This window comes from Pelodiscus sinensis, chromosome 3 (genome assembly GCF_052426305.1).
Source record: "Pelodiscus sinensis isolate ZL-2025 chromosome 3, ASM5242630v1, whole genome shotgun sequence".
NCBI classification, from domain to species: Eukaryota; Metazoa; Chordata; order Testudines; family Trionychidae; genus Pelodiscus; species Pelodiscus sinensis.
In genome coordinates this window covers 163,177,233-163,200,624 of record NC_143054.1, presented here as the reverse complement: position 1 = coordinate 163,200,624, position 23,392 = coordinate 163,177,233, and the positions used below count along the sequence as shown (strand labels likewise).

At 45.1% G+C, this 23,392-nt stretch overlaps 1 protein-coding gene across 4 annotated transcripts in view; it reads left to right on the top strand.

The window, feature by feature from the left end:
- PLB1 (phospholipase B1) overlaps window positions 1-23,392 on the top strand; it is a 128,951-nt gene that overhangs the window by 81,755 nt on the left and 23,804 nt on the right. For all 4 annotated transcript variants that reach the window (XM_075925371.2, XM_075925369.2, XM_075925370.2 and 1 more), the window contains 13 exons: window positions 658-701; window positions 2,829-2,937; window positions 9,836-9,887; window positions 10,019-10,099; window positions 12,571-12,636; window positions 13,009-13,109; window positions 13,887-13,968; window positions 14,386-14,490; window positions 16,875-16,970; window positions 17,970-18,041; window positions 20,265-20,342; window positions 22,228-22,288; window positions 23,010-23,068. In XM_075925371.2, coding sequence (XP_075781486.2) covers window positions 658-701; window positions 2,829-2,937; window positions 9,836-9,887; window positions 10,019-10,099; window positions 12,571-12,636; window positions 13,009-13,109; window positions 13,887-13,968; window positions 14,386-14,490; window positions 16,875-16,970; window positions 17,970-18,041; window positions 20,265-20,342; window positions 22,228-22,288; window positions 23,010-23,068 — 1,006 coding nt within the window. The remainder of the gene's footprint in view (window positions 1-657; window positions 702-2,828; window positions 2,938-9,835; window positions 9,888-10,018; window positions 10,100-12,570; window positions 12,637-13,008; window positions 13,110-13,886; window positions 13,969-14,385; window positions 14,491-16,874; window positions 16,971-17,969; window positions 18,042-20,264; window positions 20,343-22,227; window positions 22,289-23,009; window positions 23,069-23,392) is intronic.

Genomic DNA, 23,392 nt, shown 5'->3' with positions numbered 1-23,392 from the left:
TTCACATTAATATGTTCTTAAGTACCAGCCCCAAAATCCATAGTTCAGGTTATAAACATTACTAGGGATGTTTAAGGCCATCTGCAGCCTTTTTCCTCTGGAAATCTGGGATTTTAAATTAGAGGCAAAAGTAAGCAGGTTCACCCTGATGTACATCTCCAGCAAGAGCTGGCTGAGCTGCAGCAAAAGCCAGCAAGGAGCTATTTAAAGAGCTGGCAGGAACCTGGGTTGCAATGGGACAGTGCCTGTAAGAAATGTTAAGTCACTTTCACTGCTGGTTTAAATTCACTTGCAATTTCTCCCTTCCTTGAAAAAGTGATTTAATTCCAACCACCTTCCCAGTTTCTCAATGCTCCTGCATTCCCCCATCTGATGACTTTGACCTCACATTCTCAGCTGCAAAATGCACAAGTGAACCCTTCTGATAGCATCAGTGCTACTAGAACTCTCACTTAAGCCCTTAAACAAGCACTTATACCTGGATCCCTCCACCCAGTTATGAAAGCCCTCTAGCTCCCAAGTGTCATGGATCCTTCATGTCTCCCTGGCAAGGACAGAAAATCTAAGTACTGTACAGTACTAGTCCCCTGTTGCCTTTCTGTCTAAGCACAGCTAAAAGATTACTGATTTAATCTTTGCTTCTCTTTCCAATTGCAGTATTGGAGGGGATGCTTCATTAAAGAATGTAACAACCCTGCCTAGTAAGTAAAAGATTTTCTGTTATATCCAGGTGCTACGATTCAAGGGAGAGAATAAATTGACTGATACACGATAACTATTATGTGGACAGCAAACTTACCATGAACTTCTCTTAACACTTTAAAATCTATGCTGGGGTAATTCACAAGACTGGGCATTCATGGAAAGGCACATATTTTCATTGACCTCATCATTGGCCTCATCAGTGAAGCTATGAGAAGGCTGCAAAAATGCTTCAGTGAATATTAATTTGAATTTTTCAATATGCTTGCTGTGATTGTTCTGGTACCCTGTTTGTGTTAGCTTTCTGCAAATGCTATATAGCAAGTCCCTTTTCAGACCAGAATGTTAGCCAAAATCAGATATTTTAAGTGAATATTGCTGAATATTTGTATATTAACTTACATTGGTGGTTTGGCACCTGCTACATCTGGCTGTAAAATTTCAGCACATTTTTTGAATTACACTTTTTAAATGTTTCATTTATAAAGGGCTAATCCATATTATAAGCATATTACAGACCTTTGTAGTAAGTATACTAAAAGGTTATAAGCACATCATTAGGAGTATGCAAGTTATAAACCATGAACGTTATAAACCATATTTATAAGCAATTTATATTGATTTAGCAAAGTAAAATTGATTACGGTAATCATTTATTAAAACTTTTTATTAATCCCAAGCTATTTATTTAAAATGAAGCCTTTTGTTAATGTTTTATAAATAGAACCCTTAATGTAATTGTGTCTTTCTTTGTTTTTACTAGCATCGCATACTCCCACAGACACAGAAGTGTTATTTATTACTAGCCCAAGCCCACTGTGCTGCTGACTGGTCTTTTTGAGCCACAGAACTAGGATAATGAACATAGAAGGGCTGTGAATAATTTTCTGCTTCCTAGGATCTAAGCCTTTTAATGCATAGGTCTGTGATCAGCAGGTGGTGATGCATAGCTGTTCAGATATGCACAACAGAACTCCCAGCTAAGAGAAGCTTGTCACAGCTCCTTCTAGATCAGCTAGACTGGGGGACTCTCCTTCCCCCTGACAGAAGGGCTGTTTGCTGACCAGGGGGTTTCTCATTCAAGCTATAGCCATGGCAATATGCAGGATGGACACAAACTATGGGCCTATACGTACTCCGTCCACCTCCCCTACCTAGGATAGCTGCCAGCTTTCTAATCCCACAAAACTGAACTCCCCTGCCTTGCCCCAAGGCCCCACCCCTGCTTGCTTTATCTCCCCTTCCTCCCTCACTCACTCTACCTCACCTCTACCCTTTTGTGTGCTCTGGGTAGAGCCAGAAATGAATGTAGGAGAGGACTCTGGGCTGGGCTTTGGGGTGGGGAGTGAGGGTTCTAGCTGGGAGTGTGGTTCTGGGTTGGGTCTGGGGATAAGGGGTTTGGGATGCAGGAGGGGATTCTGGGCTTGGGCAGGGAGTTGGGACATGGGAGAGGGATTGGAGCCCTGGTGGTACTTACCACAACTTCCAGGAAGTGGCCACCAGGTCTCTTCAGCCTCTAGGTATATAGACATCAGGGATGGACATCAGGCACTGCCCTAGTTCCCACAGGTGCCACCTCCCAGCTCCTATTAGTCACAGTTCCCAGCCAATAGAAGTTGTGGAGCTGATACTCATAGCAGGGGCAGAACACAGAGCCTCCCCGTCCCTGGCCACCCCAGCACATAGAGGCTACTGGTACCCAACAGCCACTTCCAGGAGTAGGTTACTAGCCCAAGGCCCCCACTGTGCTGCTGACTTGACTTTTAATAGCCTGGTCAGCAGTGCTGAGCAGAGCCACTGATGGGGCCATCTGGTTGAAAACTGGACTCCTGGCAACCCTGTCCTCCATCACGATTGCACTTGATGTCAATGGGATTGCACAATGTCTGAGTCAGAACTCAACCCTGTGCTTTCCCTGCTGCCTCTGGTGTCGCTTGGCTGGCACAGCAGTGTCCAACATACTGCTTCCCCTGGCTGGACACAGCAAGGTAAGCGGAGAACAAGCAGCGGCCTTCATGTAGCAGAAACCAAGAATCTAGGGGTGGGGTGGGGCTTATACTTGTCTTCTCCCCTTGGTGATGAGCAAGTAGAGTCACGCTCTTCTCGTTATCCTCTTCCTTCTTCAGATATCCTTCGGGAGTTCAACCGCAACCTCACTGGTTACTCCACTGGCACGGGAGGAGCAAGTGAGCCGAATGCCTTTCTCAATCAGGCAGTTCCTGGAGCAGTGGCTGAGTAAGCTGTTTTCTCCCCTCCCGCTTTGGGATGCAAGGATTTGGCTGCTTCATTCAGGGTTGTGGCTGCGTCCTTTGGTGTGGTGTGTCTCACATGCTGTCATAACGTCTGCTTACTAGTGAGCAAAACCAGTTTAGCGAGTGCTTCTTGTTGGTTCCTGGCTCATGCTCCAGAGTCTCTGCTGTACTAAACATAAGCTGATTGGCTTGCTTGATTTTTATAAGGAAGCCATGTGATATAATGAAGTATGTGCCAGAACCCCTTGAATTACAACCATGGCAAGTCCATTAGTGGAAAGACCTTGTCCCAAAACAGAGCTTATGCGTCCAGAGAGGAGGAGTACAGTGGGGAAGGGAACAGTCAGTTAGTGTATTATTCTTTGACTTCTGGAGACCTGGGATCCCCACTCACTAGTGAAAGGGAGTGTAGTAGATCTTACCTTAGTCTACAGGAGGTGTTGCACAACTCAGCACATTGTCAATAAAGCAAGTCTGGCTGTGGGCAGGCAGCAGCCCTCCTTGGGACACTGGTTTGCTGGAGAAGCCATTGCAGAAACTGAACCATTCTTTAGTCTTCATATGTACTCCAGCAGCAAGAAAGTGCAGAAATTGGTTTTGTATAAGTTAAACGTTGGGGCACAAGCAATGGCACTGAAACCGTTGAAGCTCCCTCCCCCATCTTAGCCATCTGTGCCCCTACACAGCTGGACGCAGCTTCGGAGTCCCGGGGGCAGGGCTGACCGATGGGGCCCCAGGCAGCCGGAATCCCCACAGGCAGCAGGACTAGCAGTTAGGACCCCCTGGAGCTGGTGGCTGGGACCCTGGGTAGCAGCAGGGGCCCCAGGGTGCAGGCTAGTGGCTGGGACCCCAGCACAGGATGTAAAATCCGAGAGGTGCCCCAGCATCCCCCATGCTCCTACTTCCCACATCTATGCTGTTAGGAAATGGCCTGTATGTGGCAGAAAGTGGAATAGTGAAGAATGTTGAATTTCCAACGAGCAGCTGGGAGAGAGACTGCATGGAATCTTCTGTGATTATGCTCTCAAGTGAGGAGGAGTGGGTGAGAGAAACAGCAATAAACCAAGCAGCCAGTCAGATTGCTTGATCCTTATGAGGACAGGTGACAGCAAGACATAGGCTTTAGGCCAGTTTGATACCTCATATAAGCAGCAGCAATTTCATTGAGTTCAATGTGATAGTAGCCTCAGGCAGTTTGAATATATCCCTTTGACTTCAGCCATACTTGGGAGATCCAAGTTCTCATCTTTAAAATCTCGTTTTAAAGATTACAGGGAGATGATGGGGCAAGGTGGGAGGGTTCATATTTAGGATGCCCATCTTCAGCTTGTATTTAAATAATTAAGCAGCTGGCTGCTGAGTCAAGCACAGCCACCATTTGGGCAGGATTTCTGGCTGACGGTGCTTGTATTTTACACTGGTGAGTGATAATGCTAAAAAGATTCTTGTTTCAATCTCTCTCTCTCTCTTATTAAAAACAAAATGCTCCATTTCTCCAGCAGCTTCCACTTGGAAGCCAAGAGAGCTCCTGCGTTTGCTCTGCCTACATGATAACTGTTAAAGTTTTATCAATGATCAAGATATTATTTTAATATTTCAGGAGTGATTTCTTCTGTAGGTTACAAGAATATTTCTGACTCATCCTAATATTCACTGCCAAAATGAGAGTCATTGGTTAGATGCTTTGAAATATCTCCCGCTGCCATGAAATATTTCCCTCTGCCCTGTACCCCTGAAAAAGGAGGAATTTTCATTCTGTAATTAATCCATTTTTATTTCCCAGTTAAGTGACTCCCTGTGTGAATAGTAAACTTCTGTACAGCTTAGGGGTCTAATATCCTGGGCTGATTTTACAGCATCAAAATCAGATCGCAATTAAACTACCTGTCCCTGTTTTACTTGGTATAATGGGTGTGTCGGGCTGTCTGATTACCATAGGGAATTGGAAACAGGATAACAGAGTATTCTAGTTGTATGTCACCAGCAGCAATCACATCTTTTTCATCAGGTGTCTGTATGGTAGTAGTCCATTTGAATTGAACTGATATGTGTCAGTCTAGTCTTCAAGGGACAGTTGTACATGTGACAAAGGTCATCAGTACAGTTAGCACTAATTGGACCCTTATAGACAGTCTCACTGTGATGGCAAGCATGCCAGAGGCATGGAATCTGAGCTACTTTCTCTCTGGCTGTGCAGTGTCTTCAGTTCACGGCTGAGACCAAACTGTCAAAACCTGCACTGCCAGTGAAGTAACTGTTGTGTGGACTCTCAATCCAGAACCTTTCAGGGAATGTGCTCTGGACCCTTAAATAGTTTTTCCCTTATCTAAAACTGATGTGAATGGTCAGCTCTAGCTTCCTGTGAAATTCAAGATGGGAGTAAATCTGAGTAAGCTACAGACCTTGCTTGATTTGAAAGTTGAATTTTTAGCTAAGTATCTGACCCACATTCAGCACTGGTACAAGAAGGTGCAATTTAATAGTCACTGAAGACTAGATGATCACAAAGGTTCCTTTTTGACCTTAAAGTCTGTGAAGGTCTTACAACAGGTGTGAGTTAGGTCCATAGTGTAAAATCAGATACACAGATGGAGAAACTGAACAGGTACTAAGTACTTCTCAGGTACTTATACTGCAAAATGCAAACTCTGGCACAAATCCTGAGAAACCAGTTCTTGTATACTTGCTTCGTCACCGTTGTGAGAGATGAACTTGTCCTTCTTTTCACCTGACACACCAGAGTACCTGGATTGGGCAGAGAGAGGAAACGGAGCGCCTTAGCTTTCCTCAGCAATATTTTCACTGTTGTAAATGTTCAGCAGGGGGTGAAGAATACAATGCTCACAGACTCCTTTTTGCTTCCCTCACCACTTCCCAGCCTTGCCCTGCCCACCAGTCCTTGCCCTTTCCCACCATCTGCTCAAGAGGAAGGCCTATAACAGTGAAGAAAAGCAGCACATGAGTTTGTTTTCTGTATAAACAGACACTATGGTAATGTCCCTGAACTCTCCAAGGCACCTTTGTTAGAGTTAATTTCTATCACACTTTATTTATAGCTTTATCTAAGGAGATAAGCTTATCTCAATACAGTTCGCTGATTTCACAGCATTGGACATAGAGAGGAAAAAATATTTTCTCCTGCTTCAAATATGTGGCTCTGTATTTGTGATGCTGTTAAGGTTCATTCTTTGAGCCATGGGAGTGTCATCCAGAGGTAAAAAGATGGCCTGTCAATGAACACTAAGGCCAAGAGTTTCAAAACAGAATTATTTAATGCGCCTCAGATTTTGGGTGCCCGTCCTGAATTTGTTTTCCAGATGTACTGAGCCACCTGCTGCTATTCTCTGGAGTTGTGGGCACTCATCAGTTCTGAAAATCAGGCTCAAAGTTGTCTCAAGCTGGGTGGCTAAAAAATCAGTGGCCACTTCTGAAAAGGATGGTATTAATGAAGTTGTTGGATATGTGTAGGCTTTGAAGAAATATACTTTTATCAGTAAATGCCAGTACACTCTGATTTCACTGCACAAGCACAAACGAATGAAAAAATTTCCATTGAAAATTGAAATTTCCATTAGGTAAAGTTTAAAAAAAAAGTGCTTGATAGCTTATTAGTGATTGATTTAAGGATATTTACCCTTCACTTTTTGATGTGATGATGACAGTTTCTGTTTTAAATGTATAAAACTTTAATTTTAATCATCTATTTAATTATTTCTGACCCACATTGCCGGTTTTTTCAGCCCCCATAATCTCCTGCAATCATGAAAATGTAAATAGATAAATATGAAAAAGAGCATAAACTCATAATTTTGCGCAACTGTGAAAATTTAAATGGCTGAAAAAATAAAAAGCTTAAAAATAAATATAGATATTATCTGTTGAAATTATAAAAAAACGGAAGTCGGCCAAGCCTAAATATATGGGAAGGCCCAGATCAGGAAAAAGCAATTAATCCACATGCTTCACTGTAAGTCCATTCTTATTCAGCCAAAATGCCTAAGCATGTCTCTTATGTTAAGCATATACCTTAGTGCAGGGGTTCACAAATTTGTGATACCGTGACCCCCTCTCAGTTGCTTGCGACCCCTCTCCCCATTGCTGCAACCAACCTCTCAGTTGCTCGTGACCCCCCAGGGGGTCAGGACCCACAATTTGAGAAACGCTGCCTTAGTGCTTTGCTGAAATAAAGCCTGAGAGGACATTTCAAATGATATTTAGAAAATGAAATTAAAAGTTTAAGAACAAGAGTGGGCGGCATGGAAGAAGGGGAGTAAGTGAAGTAAAAAGTTAATACACCTCCCCATCTCCAGCCCATCTCTGAAAAATCTAGATTTCCCTGTAGCTCAGTCCCTTGTGTAGAAGTATCTGTAGCCATATTTTCTGAAGCTGTGATCTCTTCATATCTTATCAGCTAGGCTGGGTCAGTACTTGAAAGGCAGAGCTCCGTGGTAAATCCAGGGGTCACTAGTGATTCAGTAGGTGGTGCTTTCCCCTTTTAATCAACACTAATTCCTATATGAATGTTGGGGCACAGTGGCATGGGAACATTTTAAAAGTGGGGGTGCAGAGCCTCCTTATCCCTGTCCATCTCCACCCCCAGATGAGGACAGGAGCAAAGCCTGGGACCCCAGATGCTTGGGACCCCGGTATGCGGGGCCAACAGCAGAGCCCATGGAGTGCAGGGTGGCAGCCAGGACCCAGGCATGGGGCTGGCAGCAGTGACTCCTGGCGTACAGGACTCAAATCAGAACTGCAACACACAGGCTGGCAGCAGAGACCCTGGCACACAGGGCCAGCAGCAGAGCCCCCAGTGCATGGGGCCAGCAGCTGGGACACAAAATGCTAGGTCAGGAGCCCAAGGGTGCTACAGCATCCTACTTCCTGAACCTATGTTTGGGCAAGCAGGCAGGTGGTGCTGTGTGAATGGAAGTGCCATCTTCCAGAAGGAGGTGTAAAAGAGGTCCTGACTCCTGACCACTTGTGAATGGTTGATGGGAGTACATCAAACACACATGATGGAATGTTTCATCTGCAGTTGCAGTGTCCATACATTCAGTTAGTCCAGGTCTACTCAACTTTGGAAGCCCTGGGGGCCACAATGATACTCACAGCACATACCAAGGGCTGCAACTTAAGTGTGGTTGCATGTACATGCAAATATATATGCAAATAGTTTCTTTCACACTGATGGGCATGAATACAAAGATTAAGCTTTAAGCTGTGGTGCCTGACCCAAATGTGGCCAGTGTGAGCCAGGCAACACCTGTCAGGTTCTGCCCACAAGGCTAAGCAGCCAGCACTTCTCACAATAATATATGGAGATATACCATCTCATAGAGCTGGAAGGTACTTTGAGAGGTCATTGAGTCTAGTCCCCTTCCCTCACAACAGGACCAAGTACCATCCCTAACAGATTTGCCCCAGATCCCTAAATGGCCCCCTCAAGGATTGAGCTCACAACCCTGAGTTTAGTAGGCCAGTACTCAAACCACTGAGTTATCCCTCCCTCTACTGCCCCACCAGGTTCAGCACCTCCTCCCTGGGGGCTAGAAATGCCAACACCCTGTATCCAGCTGTTCCAGCCAGCCCTTGCATCTTTCAGTGCTCACACCTCCTGGGAGATGCCTCGCTGTTATGGAGCATGTTCCCAGTGGAGGCCATGTTCAAAGGATCCCACCTGCGGGCCGTGTGTTGAGCCCCACTTAAATCCAAACTGCACTGCAGGCCGCAAACAAACGGACCATAAGCTGCATGCGGCCCTGGGCCACATGTTGAATAGCCCTGAGTTAGAGCATGGCAAGCTACTGCACTACAGACTTACACCTTGGCTAGCCTTGTGAGTGCTGTGTGTCAGATGGGGAGGGAAATACATTTTGCTCCTCTGTTACATTCTGTACAGCAAAAGAAAACATAGTTCTGATTATCACATAAATGATGTGTGTGTCAGGCTCATTAGTGTCAGCAGATGTGCCTCATGAAATAATGTACATGAAGTAAAGTATTTCTAAGGGCCCACAGGGAGATGCAGCTCATTCTAAAACCAAGGAGCCTCAGCTGCTTGCATGGCCAAAGCTTTCCATTGAGATTCCCTGCATATTAGACGATCATTGTGATGGTAAGGAAGCTAAATGAGGCCCAATGGGTTGTTCTGGGTAACTTAGAATCCATGACAAAGCTTTTTTATAGATCTAGCCTGGTTCTTATAAAACTGTCTTGTAAGCCACTTCCTGAGTGCCCTGGATACTTGCTTCACTTTCCATCAGGGCTGTAAAAACTTTGGAAAAAAAAGTTGCATAGCACATAATGAGGTATGAAGTGCTGTGTTTGGGCTGTGACTTCAGGAATTTTAGAGGTTTGTTTAAATAGTTACTCTGCACATTTCCTTAGAGCCATTGTAGGTTTTAAAATAGTTGGTGTGCACACAAACGGCAACGCAGGGAGATTTTTGGAGCCTTGGGTTTGGTACTTCCTTCCAGTTTTAGTTGACAAGAGAAATAAACCTATCTCACAATTCTAATGATGCTGTCAATTGACAACGATTTTGCTGCATCAGGCATCCAAAAAGCTGTGGATTTTTTTCTCTGCTGTGCTAGGGTCAAGGATGGTCTTGAGATTAAAACACTGGAGTGGACTGAAATCTGGATTCAGTTCTTCTCTGACACAGAGTTCCTGTGTGAACCTGGGCAAGTCCACTAGTCTGTGTGTGTCAGTTCCCCATCTATAAAAGGAGGAGAATGCTACCTCACAAGAATAGTATGAGGATATATTCACTCCTGGGTTTCAAGTATTCTAGGGCCATATAGCTATTGAGGTAGAGTCTCCTCCTATGGATGCTAGTCTCCCCTAAGGCTCATTAATTGTCCTTTACTCCTTTTCCACAGGAAATTACCAGACCAAGCAAAAGCCCTGGTGAGACTAATGAAAAGTGATCCGGTGAGTTGTCTGGAATGCAGCATGTTTGATCTCACAGCATGACACGGAACAGCTAGTACTTCACAGAACCAATCTGCCTACACAGATACAGTGCACACATCAGTAACTTACACTTTTTTTTCTTTATTCAGAGAATTGATATCAACACTGACTGGAAGATCATCACTATATTAATTGGAGGCAATGATCTGTGCAACTACTGCGAAGACCCTGTAAGTAGCAGGACTGACGAGCTGATATGGTGGGGGAGGGGGGGGTGAGGATGGGGGCTGTGGTGTGAATGGGAAAAATGCTAATAGAAAAGCCAGCCTCTGCAGCCCATGATATCCAATGTTGCTGGTAGAGGAAAGGAAGTCCCTGTCCTATGAGGGTCACACAATATGCCGGGCAAACCTGAATTTTGTAAAGTACTGTAGGAAGGGCCGGACTAAGGGGTGGGTGAGCCGGGCAGCTGCCCAGGGTGCCAACTGATGGGGGGGCACCTGATGGCAGCTGTAAGGGGCACGTGGCGTCCCTTATAGCTGCCATCAGGTGCCGTGCGCCCAGCTCCTGCAGCACCGGCCCCCCCATCCCCGTGGCGCCAGCCAGCAGGGCCCTTCCCCCCCACAGTCGCGGGGCCCTGCATGGCCAGGTGCTGCATGCCAGTAGCGGTGGCTGGGCCGGGCAGCGTATGCTCTGTGCGCACCGGGGGTGGGCCTGTGCATGCGCCATGTGCCCCGGGGCCGGGCCCATGCTCCCTAGTGGGGGCAGGCTCTGGGCTGCTCGCCAGCGGCCAGGCCAGGCAGCGCATGCCCTGTGCACCCCGGGGGTGGGCACGTGCTCCGTAGAGAGGGCAGGCCCGCGCATGTGCCGTGCGCCTGGGGCAGCGCCACGCACCCCGACCCGGGGCACCAAAATGGCTCGGGTCAGCCCTGACTGTGGGGTCTATGTGGCCTGATAAATACTCTGCTGGTGGTGCCTAGTTTTAGAGTAAGCAACAGTGGTTTGAGATTGTAGCCTGCTGTGGCTAGGAACCAGTCATTATATGAAAGTGACAGGGAGAAGAGCCTGCTTTGCTTGACCATGACTGGAATATCGGGGGAGAGGAATTCTTCCCTCTTTGCTCTGGTGTTACTCAGAGGTTGGGAAAGGCCCCTACTTAACCTGGTTCAGTAGTGTCAGGCCACCACAAGTAGTGCAACACTATCCTCCTCCTCTCCTGGTATTTTGGAAGTTTCTGTAATGGTCCATGCTACAGAGATTTTATGCTGCTTCTAGGGTTGCCAGATGGTTGAAACAAAAATACTGAACCCCATCCCCCGGCAAAAAAAAAAAAAAAAAACGGAAAAAAATTCTGTTGAAGGGGGGAAAAAGGGAGGGAGACCAAAGTTGTTGAGAAGAAAAAAAAAAGGACTCCAAGGACTTCTTAAGCCAAAAAATAAAATAAAATAAAATAAAATAAAACAGCATTTCCCCTTTAATAGTGAGTGCAGGAGGTATAGTAGCAGTTGAGCACTAAGACCCAGGGGAAAGGTCATTTGGCCGGTAGCCATTTTGTGCTGGCAGCCTTGGGGAACCAGATAAGCAGGGGGGCTGGGCATATTGGTAGCCAGAGGGGGGTTCAGGGCAGGAGGCTGGATGCTGAGTGTTTGTAGGGTTGCCAGGTGCCCGGCATTTTCACCTCCTGGCGGGGGAAAAATTCAGAAAATACCGGACATCTTAGGTGTCCAGTATTCTCAGATTTTTTTTTATTGGACAGGAGCTAAAAATACCAGACAGTCCGGGTGAATACTGGACACCTGGCAACCCTAGGACTGTGACTGCCAGCTTGGGACTTCTCATGCCCCTCACCTCCAGTTCTAAACCTGGTTCTGGATCTAGGGTGTTGTCTCTTTCATACATAATCCTCTTCTCTACCACATGCACACTGAGGTCTTCCGCCCACAGCAGCGTGCAACAGGGGCAGTGTCCAGACTCCATGCCTCCGTCGACGGAGGCATGTAGATTAGCCAGATCGGAAGAGGGAAATGAAGCCGCGATTAAAATAATCGCGGCTTCATTTAAATTTAAATGGCTGCCCCGATCTGCCGATCAGCTGTTTGTCGGCAGATCGGGGGAGTCTGGACGCGATGTCCCGACAAAGAAGCCTTTCTTCATCGACACAGGTAAACCTGGTTTCACGAGGCTTACCTGTGTCGATGAAGAAAGGCTTCTTTGTCGGGGCATCGCGTCCAGACTCTCCCGATCTGCCGACAAACAGCTGATCGGCAGATCGGGGCAGCCATTTAAATTTAAATGAAGCCGCGATTATTTTAATCGCGGCTTCATTTCCCTCTTCCGATCTGGCTAATCTACATGCCTCCGTCGACGGAGGCATGGAGTCTGGACACAGCCAGGGTGTGTGTGTGGGGGGGGAGGGTTTATTCCTGTGGCTTCACAGGCCTAGACAAGCTTCTGTGCTGTTGCCAGATGTTTATGGCTGGTATGTTTGCTCATAATGTCAATGGATAGCAGGAGAATGACATACACTGAAAACATTTGTGTCTGGTTTATCTTTTTATAGTTGATCCCATTAGAACACACCTACACATGGTTCCTTCCCTCAGAGATGGGACCTTTTGGCCATTGACTCACTCAGTCTTTCTCCAGTCATTTGTGAGCCATCATTGGCAGTAACTCCTACTTCTCTTCTTTTTTCTATGAGAATTACTATTCCGCTGTAAATTTCACCAGCCACATTCAAGAAGCCCTCGACATTCTGCATGCAGAAGTAAGTGGTGTTCAGTAACTCACTGGTCAGCATTGCATGTTCTTCCCACAGTACTAGTAGCTGAGGGGGTAGACAAGGAATGGTCCTTGAACCAAATGCATCCCAATGAATCCTATAGTGCAGCCTACCCGGCCTTTATCTCTAATGCTGAGATGAATCCTGACACAATAGACTCCAACATACAACCATGGACAGGAGGAGGGAGGGTTCAGTAAGGTGAGAGGGAGGGGAAAGATCAGCGATAGGGGAGGAGTAGTTGGGGTAGTTAACCAGGGCAGGCAGAAGGAGCTGAAATTCTGCTGTGTTTAAAATAAAGGCATTGAAATTTTCATGACCAGCTCCTGCCATGCAAAGTTCTGGCTTTCTTTTCAGGTTCCCAGGGCTCTGGTCAATCTGGTTGAAGTAATGGACCTCCTCCCTCTGAGGAAGATATTTCTGGATAACCAAGTACAGTGTCCCACACATCTCGCTAGGTAAGGCAGCTTTCGCCTACTCTATCTGCACTGACTCTCAGTGGGAGAAGAGACAAAAGTCTATTCTCTGCTTCCCGACAGAGGAAACCTGGGAAGGCTTCAGGTTCCATACTGTAGGGCTGCCCTGGGGAGAGTTTGGATAATAATAGAGATGCCTCCTTGGATGAGGGGCAGGGTTATAAAAGGTAGGGCCCCTTAGGCAGGAGTTGGAATAATAATGTGTAGAGCTCCCTTAGCAATGGTTAGGAAGTTAATAGAGTGATGTCATTGGAATCTGTTGGGCTGCTTGGGTAGGTCTAGAGCTATGGAGAATGGGACTCCCACTAGCTAGGGTTACAAGGTGCATCTTCACTGCAGCTGAGTGGCATGATTCCCAGCTCAGGTTGATACATGCCCTAGCTCTTCTTCTTGTAGCATCACTGAGCTGGGGATCATGCCTCCCAGCTGCAGTGTAGACATATCCTTAGGTATCCAGAGATAATAGAACATAGCATGACATAGCGCGGTAAGTATCACCTTGTGATGCTTAGAGGTAGTCAAACTGATAAGTGAGCTGCACCACTCATGCAGGGCAAATGGGGCAGATAAAACAGTGGCTTGAGATTGTGCAAGATAGCAAGATCCATATGGCAGTCTCATGGAAAGGGTAATATATAGACATCCAGCACTGCGCCCAGGTGGTAAGGATACTGAATGGCAATGGGTGAGAGGTCATTGAATCTACACTTTTTGCTCTAATGTTGAATGTTTCTCTTACTGCTGTAACCTCTTCTGCAGATATCTGTGTAGTTGTGTTCTTCCAGTGATGGAAGGGTCACAAGACCTAGTGATGGTGATGGATGCTATCAGAGCCTACCAGGTACATCTGCCAGGATGAGGGCAGTCACTTTGCGTACAATTGAGGCAGGGCAGAGGGTTATCCATCAATCTGCCTGTTGCAATGTATACCCACATATAGAACAGGTGCCCATATACTACTCTGGGTACCTTTGTTGTTGTTAAAAGTATCAGTGTGGCAAGATCAGCAGGAGAACTCTAGCCCTAACAGAAACCCATAAGTGGGTGTTTCCTCACTAAACCTCCATCCCTCATAAACAATCACTCTCATCATGTTCCAACCTCTTTGGCCATAGGTAAAAAATATGGGTTTTGCCATCATGTCTGTGATCCCGACCGTGTCAGCCCAAGGGTGAAAGTGCAACTAAATGCCCTATGCACCATCTAAGGGTGACAGAGTGGTTGGTGGGTTGATGATGGTCTTTTTTGTCTCCTACAGAACAGCACTCGGAAGCTAATAGAGTCTGGCAGGTATGACACCCATGAAAATTTCACGGTGGTACTGCAGCCTTTTTTCCAAAATATCAAGATTCCTCTGCTTCAGGTATGGCCAGAGATCATTCTCAGTAGTTGGGTAGGTGAATGCATGCATCTAACCTATCTAGAGTATATGAAAGTATCAGGGTTTGTCATGTACTCTTGAAATTCCCATACAAATATAATTTGATTTGGTAAATTACTGTGTTGGAATTCCTTGAACGGGTTCCAAAACTTGGATTTACATAATTTATTTTATATTAATTACTATTTTAACCTTTTGAAAATATTTAAAGGTTAAAATTAAAGATATATGTATACACATTTGTTCAGCAAGAGCAGGCATTAACTAAAAGTAATATGATTATTTTACTCTTATATAGTACTTTTCATAGGTAGAGTTTGAAGTATCATTATTCCCATTTAAGGATGGGGGAAATGATTAATCAAGCTGCATACGCAAATACACAGAGAGCCCTGACATTTATGTTAGAGCTCTTAAAGCTGTCTGGCAATAACCTTCACTATTAACTAACAGCTTCATCATCTCTTTCTGATCCATGATCTCACTCTTCTATGCCTGTGCAGAGAGAGGAATCTACATAGTCATGAGTCCAAAATGTAGTCTTATGTAATCAGCCCTTTTCCCAATCTTTAGCAGTAAGAGAGGGTTCCAACGCCTGAATGCTGAGTTAAGCAAGCTATAGTAAATCTAAGAACTGACACAAATCTTTTCTGAAGCTTGAAAACCATTCACTGACTTTTTTTCCCCACACACTTATCTGCACTTCCTGATTTCAGCTGTAACTGGAAACAGATGTGGTAAAATTCCAAACAGGAGGAACTGTGGTATTGTAGGGCCAGAGGGAACCAGAAAATACAAGAAATAACCAGTGACAAGTTGCAAATGTTTGGCTTCTTCTCCTGACAAACCTTTTTTGAGACTGCAAAGTGGGGCTGAAAATTTTCACAAAATCATGGGCTTTGATTTCTGGTCTGGTCAGATTTTGAGATGCCTTTCCTGTGAGTTTTGACACTGAAAAGCCTTTGTTGTAGGTTTTGACACTAGCTAGGAAATTGAGAATGAAAAATAAAAGATGCACTTTGTTTTGGAAAATGTTTAGAGCTAAAAATGATTTTCTTGTCACTTTGAAAAATAATCAGATGTTTTCATATTGTATCCAAACTTGAAATGATCCAAAATCCTGGCTACAGACTTGATGGATGATCAGATACAAATCCAAAACTTTGGTAGTGGGTCCTTACTTCTCTAATGAGCCAACCCCAAACTCTTGATCAAAACGTCCTCAAAGTTTGAGGATTTCCACTCTGGATCCAAACTCTTTAGCCTTAGTCCAGTGGTGGGCAACCTGCAGCCTGCAGGCCACATGTATCAGGGGTCTGTGTATGGCCCGTGAAACATTTTGTTTACTGGTGCCCACATGCAAGGTTGCCAGATGCCACTGGTTTCCATCCACAAACGTTTTTTCATAGTGTATTACTAAAGTGGCATGTGTGTAAACCGAGGGCATGTGAAGTGAGGTGCATGCTGATTGCCCACAACATTGACTGTGAGAGCTGTGGTTCAATTGGCACACCTGCAAACTGTAGGCGCATAAGCACAGTTAGCAAAATTATCCTTTCCTGGGAGACTGTCTTGATTATGACAATCATGTGGCCCTCTCACTAGCCAAGATGGCCCATCACAGCTTTAGTCCATCTAATCCAAACTCTTTTATGCACCCCTAAAATGTCATGAGAAAAGCAAGTTCTTAAAACTCCCAAACCCAAACTGATTCAGATATTAAAAAATCAGCAACAAATTGGAGCTCTGCTCTGAAAAGTGACTGTGTGATTGTATTTAGTTGTACCTGCTAACTTCAGTGACAAACAACTTTTAGTGCCTTTTACTCTTGTTAGCCCTGCAGAATTTACACACCTGCAAAAAAGGGAGTTACAAGGGAAGGAGTGTCTTTTTCCGTTCCTTCTTGTGTATCATCGATGGACTTGCTTACTGACTTCTACTGAGCTACACCTGAGAAAATCCACTGAGGAACAGAATCCTTATTCCTGACAGTCATGCATGAGAAGGAAAATGCCTGCCAGTTGCATTTGTGCATTTGTATGACACTGGAGCTCCTAGAGAGAAAAACTAAACACAGAACCCAACAATACCATTTTTAAAGCCACTGCTCAGGGTAGAACAGCACATTACACATCTAAACTTTAGGGTGCCTATCCTTTGGGGATTGCCCATCACTAGTATTTGAATACCCTGCCAGGTAGTATTCCACTTAATCTCCTTGAATGGCCAGTAGGCTTCCACCTGGGAGTGTATAATGGGAATGCCATACAACTACAATAGCCTTTTCTCCAACCTCAGTGAACCACAGCAATAAAGTGTTAGAGAATTTCCTGCACTTTGATGGTCCTTTGTATTTTCCTTTTCAGGATGGCCGTGCAGATATCTCCTTCTTTGCACCAGACTGTTTCCACCTGAGTCAGAAATCCCACTCTCAGCTCTCCAGGACTCTCTGGAACACCATGGTAGGGATGGCATGGACTTGTATAGCAGGGTCATCAGCCAGAACCCATTACAAGTATCTGTAAAATCATCTCCTTAGTATAATAATTGTTCCATTGGGGGGACTGAGTGTCTCAGGCCACTGTCAATGGGATTCAGGACTGTTCTTTCATATGGGACCATTCTTCCCATTCAAATGCAGCCCAGGTCAGTGGTGATTAAAGATCTCTTCCATCTATTGGCTAAGGGGTGAATTGAGTTTGGTGGGTCTCAGTTCACATCCTTTTGAATAGGTGTCCATTTCAACTAGAATGAAACCCCATGGAGTGCACTCGCTGGCAGTCTCCAGAGAGAATTTGAAGACTGCCTGGGCCAGGGAGACTGATCGATGTACATTCCCACCTTCCAGGTTGAGACTAAGACACAATTGTGTGGCAGCATAGGTGATGCTTGTACTCCTGCAGCCTCTGTTGTACTAGTTTTGTGGAGAATCAGGGGACTGTAGTCTCTATGGCTGTCAGCCCAGAACCTTTCACCTACTTTAAATTCACTTTCAAAATGGAGTGTAGTCAGGCTGAATCCCAAGTTTTTATTCAGGAATCCCTGCAATGATGCTCAGCTTTCCCTTTACCCACTGCCGCAGTGACAAGAAATGTTACTGCCTGTTACGCTTTGTGGGTGATGCCATATTACAACTGAGACATAGAACAGGCAAGAGGCCTTAGCCCTGGTATTCTGGTCAAATCGCATTACAGCTACTTTGGCCTCCCTAAATTACCTCAGCAATACAGTAGGCATTTTTACTTCCTGTTCTAAACTGTTGACTAGTGTTGTGGTGTTCTGTAACACAGTTGCCATGCTCCTCCCAATAAATGGCTGCATTTCAATCACAGGCAAATCAACAGCTCTGCAGTCATTCAATGCAATTACATTTGTAAAGCACCTTTGGATTTAAAATTGTTATAGAAAGGTAAAATGAGAGGACACAGCTACAAAACTAATCATCCTCATTTTTTCCCCAGCTTCAGCCTGTAGGGGAGAAAACTGACTTCTTTGACCCAAAGGCTAACATTACTCTGAGTTGCCCAACACTGGTAAGTATTGTATCATGGAAGCAGAGATTTGGGGTGGTTGTGTTCCGGACAAAAGATTCAGTATTTTTGGTACAAGTCGGCTAAAATTCAGTTTTTCTGTTAACTGTATGTGAATATTTTGTTGTACAATTACTGCTTCAGTGACCCATATAAAAACTAACTGAAGTGTGGTTAGATCTTTGGCCAGATTTTTAAAGTTATTTAGGTGCCTAAATGTATAGATAGGCCCCTAGTAGAATTTTCAAAAGGATTAAAAATGGATTTTTCCTTTGAACTAATTGAAAATGAATTGCCTAGATGTTTTTGGAAATCCCATTAGGTACCTATTTATGTCTTTAAATTCCAAACTGCCTTTACAAATGTGGTCTCTACTGACTAATGCTGAAGAAGGTGCATGGAGGCTTTACGTATGTATGTAGCTTCTCCCATTATAGAGCCCTGAAACTGTATCGCACTAGGGAGTTTCAAGTGGCCATCAACCTCCAGCACATGCATTTGTAAGTGCATACAAGCTCAGCAGTTTCTTCTTTTGACAGTTGGGGAGCTGCTTCTCTCCCCTTCCCTCAGCCCTTTTCCAAACTCCATCTTAAAAATTTGTGCTGGGTATATTCTACTCTATGGTGAGTTTCAGAACATCTAGACTTTTGAGCTGGTATATGACAATAGAGGGAGATTCTACTAGTTTCTTCCCTCCTTTCCCTGCATAGCAATTACAGTCCATGAATTTCTAATGTGTCCATCACCATCATTAGTGTTTGTCACTTTTACCTGTCTTCATTACATGAGCTTGAGCCTCCAGCCACTAGACAGTAGTAAAATCCCTACAGAGAAATCACTAGCAGAGCTGACTGGGACATAACAGGAACTGCTGTAACAGATCTGACTATCTTTCCATCAGATCCAGTATCACATCTTAGGGCATGACCTGTAGTTGATGCTTTAGCTGAAGATGACAATAACACATTTGGCCAGTTGTGCAATGAGTGAGGATTTGGGAAATCCTTTCCTGATCCCACAGTGAGACTTTCTCAGGGTTTTCAGGATAGTGAGCCATCTTGTAATACCCCTGCTTCTGTGAGAAATTTGTTTGTGTTTAACTGGGTGTCAGCTCTCTGTTAGCCAGCCAATCAATCTTCTTGGGTCTCTAGGCATGTGTCTACACAGCACCCTTACCTTGAAATAAGCTACGCAATTTGCGCTAATGAAAGTCTCTTAACCCTTGAAGAACAAGGGTTACAGGGATGCTGGAATAGCACGCACCTGTTATTTCGAAATATATTTAGAAATAATGGGCATGTTTAAAGACACAGAATTGATACTTCGGGATACTTCCAGTATCCTGAAATAGCCCTGCTGTCTACACATAGCCTAGCTAAGTTACACTAGCAGCTGCTTCTGGGGAGTTCCAGCTGTATCTGTTATTATATAAAATGACTTCAGATTCTGATGTACACGGGTTCCCTAACTTAGCAGAGTTCCAAACACAGATGTTGTGCATATGTGACTGTCACATGTGCCAACCTGTAGGAACCAAATGTCCATTGCAAACCATTTCTAAGCACAGTGGGCTAATTTAAAGGATACAAATCTGCAAGTGAGAGGGGAGGGGATTTCTGACCACACATTTCTCATTTAAACCTTTTGGAAAAACTCTGCTCTTCCAGTGGGGAAGTCCTTATTGACCTTGTACCTTCATGTTCTGTATTACAAGCTTAGGTGCTATTCTCATTAGGAAGCAGCAAGTCTCCTGATAAGAGTTTTTAATCTACATTAGTTCATATTTCCTAGGGTGGATGCTAGGCACAGAGACCACCACCCAAATTATATAGCCATTGTGGGAACAGGATGAGCCTCCTCACTGAGGCAAGCAGAGCTGTCCAGATTTCTTCACTCCCTACATCAGAGTGGATGTGAAAACAAGTTGAAGGGGTTTGATGAATGCGGACAGGGTGGAGGGGAGGAGTTGGAATTCTTAGTTGGATCTGAATTTCCCATCTGGTCCTTATCTCTGCAATGTTCTGAACCAAATCCTCCCCAATTGCAACACCCCTAAATTTTAGGGAAGAGTGTTTGTTTCAAAATCCAGATCCACACTTTGTAGCTCGGGCCATCTCTAGTTATATAATCTTTTGGCTGCAGAAATCCTGATCTCATTTGCTGTCCTCCTTGCCCTTGTTTGCTGCGTGATCTGTGTTTCTCTCCCTTTGTCTCCTCACTCATCAGCACAAACCCTTCCTGGGAACATACAGGAACAGCAACTACACGTACCTACCTGTGGAACCTACTAACAAGCCAATTCAGGTAATTGCCTGTATCGCTTACTGTATATTACACATACACATGGGTGCACAATTGCTCCTGTCTAGTGGGTGTTTTCGTATCATTTGGAATTTGTAAACAGGGTAATTTCTCGCTAGGCTTTTAACACTCAAATCTCCTCCTATGTCAGCACTTATTTAAACTCTTCTTATTCAAGTGCTCTGTTTTTTTTTTTTTTAACAAAACTGCACCAACCAGTGCCACTACCTGAGAATAACTTTTCCAAAACTGTTCTCAACAGTGGAAACTGCTTCTTCCCTCCCACCCCAAAATTAACCCAGCTCATCTGGGGTAGGAGGGGAGAGGAGCCCCGGGCCCTTTAAATCACTGCCATGGTGCTGTGCACTCTGCATGTCTCTGAGGGCAGGAGGAGGCCAGTGCTGTACTCCGGGCAGAGCAGAGGGCTGGCTGCCTAGCCCTGCCCATTCTGCCTCTCCACACCTTACCCGGGGACCCGGGGAAGCTGTTGGCCCCACTGATAACACCCTCTGACTGGATAGTAGAGGTTGGACCTTCCTGGTCTGACATCCTTGGGACCTGACTGGTCCCAAACGAGGGGATTTGCTGGAGCAAAGGGAGGTCCCTCCCCTCATGGCCCATGCTGCTTCTGGACTAGAGCTCTAACCTGGTCAGGCTCCAGCCTCGGCCTCCCTGCTGCCTGACCAGCTTGGGGCTCCCAGTGCCAGTGTTTTCTAGCTGCTGCTAGGCTAGAGCTCCCTGGTCACCACCGAGTGTCACAGCTGGAGCTCTGCAGCCAGGGCCAGAGCTCCCTTGCCAGGGCCGGGGCAAGAGCTGGGACCAGAACTGGAGCTCCCCAGCTACTGGGTCCAGAACTCCCTATCACGCCGCCCCTCCCCCCCAAATATGGGGCTCCCAGTAGAGTTGTTGTCTTCCCCTGCCATGCTCCTGTTGCTGGACCGGAGAGTCCAGTTTTAGGGAGATACACCACTGTGTTAAAGATGAGAGCAGCTCCATTTGACTTAATTTTTTTTCTGCAAATCCGGGGATATTCTCAAGCTCTCCCATGCCTACTGCTGGGCAACATGGCTTTTGTCTGGACAAAGTGTGGACACTGCTGTCCTGATGAGAATTGCTCACTGGAACCATTTATTTTCCTCACTGGCACATCTCTGCTTCTCAGAACATACTGTGACTGACATTTGAGAGGCAGTGTGGGGGGAGAAATGAGCACAGGACTGTGACTGAGGCATTCTTAGGGGTAGTTCGTGACTTTGCTACAAAACTGACACACTATGTGACTCCTGTCTGACTACCCATATATGCAATTTCAGAGGATTACAGCTATTCTACCGCGCATAAGTACTGTAAGCATTAATTAATAGGGATGGATGACAATTCCATTTCATAGCAACTGCTGAGGTTTTAGAATTTGGTTTGTCTGCCCTGGAGTGAACACAAACCATTGAACCCAGATGTAGTTCCCTGGTTGAGGCCACAATTTTTCATTCTAGACCACTCTCAATTAGGCAGAACAAGGACTAAAACTTGGGGCTCCGACTTTCTGCATCATTGCCCTAACCAAAAGGCTATAGAGTGTGGGAAGTTTTCTTTTTCCTCACCCCCTCCCTTACTAAAATAAATGTTGTTGAAATTAAATACATCTCTGTGAAACAGTGGCCCTGACACAACAGTATGTTTTTATATAATTTCATTTCACCAAAAAATATTCAGCCATGGTCAATTAATTCATATTTGAGTAGTGTTTTAGGATGAAAGGCAAAAACTGCCAAGCTATCAGGTAACTAGGTGGAAATATTTATTATTGGGTTTTGATTTGTTTGTAATATTGCTTCACTGTATGCTAATATCTCCTAACCATACTGCTGTTTGTTTTCTTTTGTTTAAGAATTGGGGCAGTGACCTGTCATGTCCCGAACAGACCCCATCGGAAAGTGTCCCAACATCAGGTAAGTGAGAGATTGTTTTGGGCCAAATCCCAAAGCGGAGTCATCATCTGTGCTTTTTAAAAACAAAACCTTAAAGCTGTATGACTGCACTTGTTGGAAGAAAGGAAAACAGCCAGATTAGGCATTGCGTATCCAGTGCTTAGCAAGGGCATTCTACTTTGCCAAACCCAGCATATTCACTGGCACAGCAGTGGCTGTGGGCAGATAATAACTTGATTGGCTTCATCCAGTCAGATGTTCCTGGTACACTTGCCGCAAAGCAGCTTTGATCAACCTGGGTGTAGTTGCTTGATCAGCAGCACAGGTGCATTGTGCCTACACATAACTGGAATGCTTTATATTTGAGCCGTTAATAGGAAACATAGATCTGGACTTAAAGGCAATTGAAAACAAAGCAGAATGAATGTATGTATTGTATGCAATTTTAAATCGATCTAATCTAGGTTGGGTTTTTCTAAGGTGAAAGGTGGTTTTAAGCTCTGTTTACTTCCCTATTACTCAATCACATGATTTGGCGCTAGCCACAAGTGAATTGCAAACATTTATTGCTCAGTCTGGTGGATGACTGAGTTTGTGTAGAACCCTGCGCCCACTCCCCCTGAATTCACTAAAGATTTTGCCATTGTCTGCAATGAAACCAAGATCACCAAACCCTTAATCCAGGATAAGATTTTCCAGTGATCACTGGTAACCCTGCTTTTTATTTTATTTTCCTGTCTAGTACACAAGCTGCGACCAACAGACATCAAAGTCATAGCAGCGCTAGGAGATTCCTTGACTGTGAGTATCGTTGTTTCTCTTGAGCCTAGAATGGGAAAGGCAGTGCTGGTTTCCCTGGTTGTTACGGTCTCAGATGCCATCAGACGGAGAGCAAATTGTTGTGACTTGCCCAGCTGTGTCCATTTTCAGCTGCAATATCTCAGGGTATGTCTACACTACCCCGCTAGTTCGAACTAGCGGGGGTAATGTAGTCATCCGCAGTTGCAAATGAAGCCCAGGATTTGAATTTCCTGGGCTTCATTTGCATGAAGCTGGCCGGTGCCATTTTTAAATGCCGGCTAGTTCGGACCCCGTGCCGCGTGGCTACATGCGGCACGGACTAGC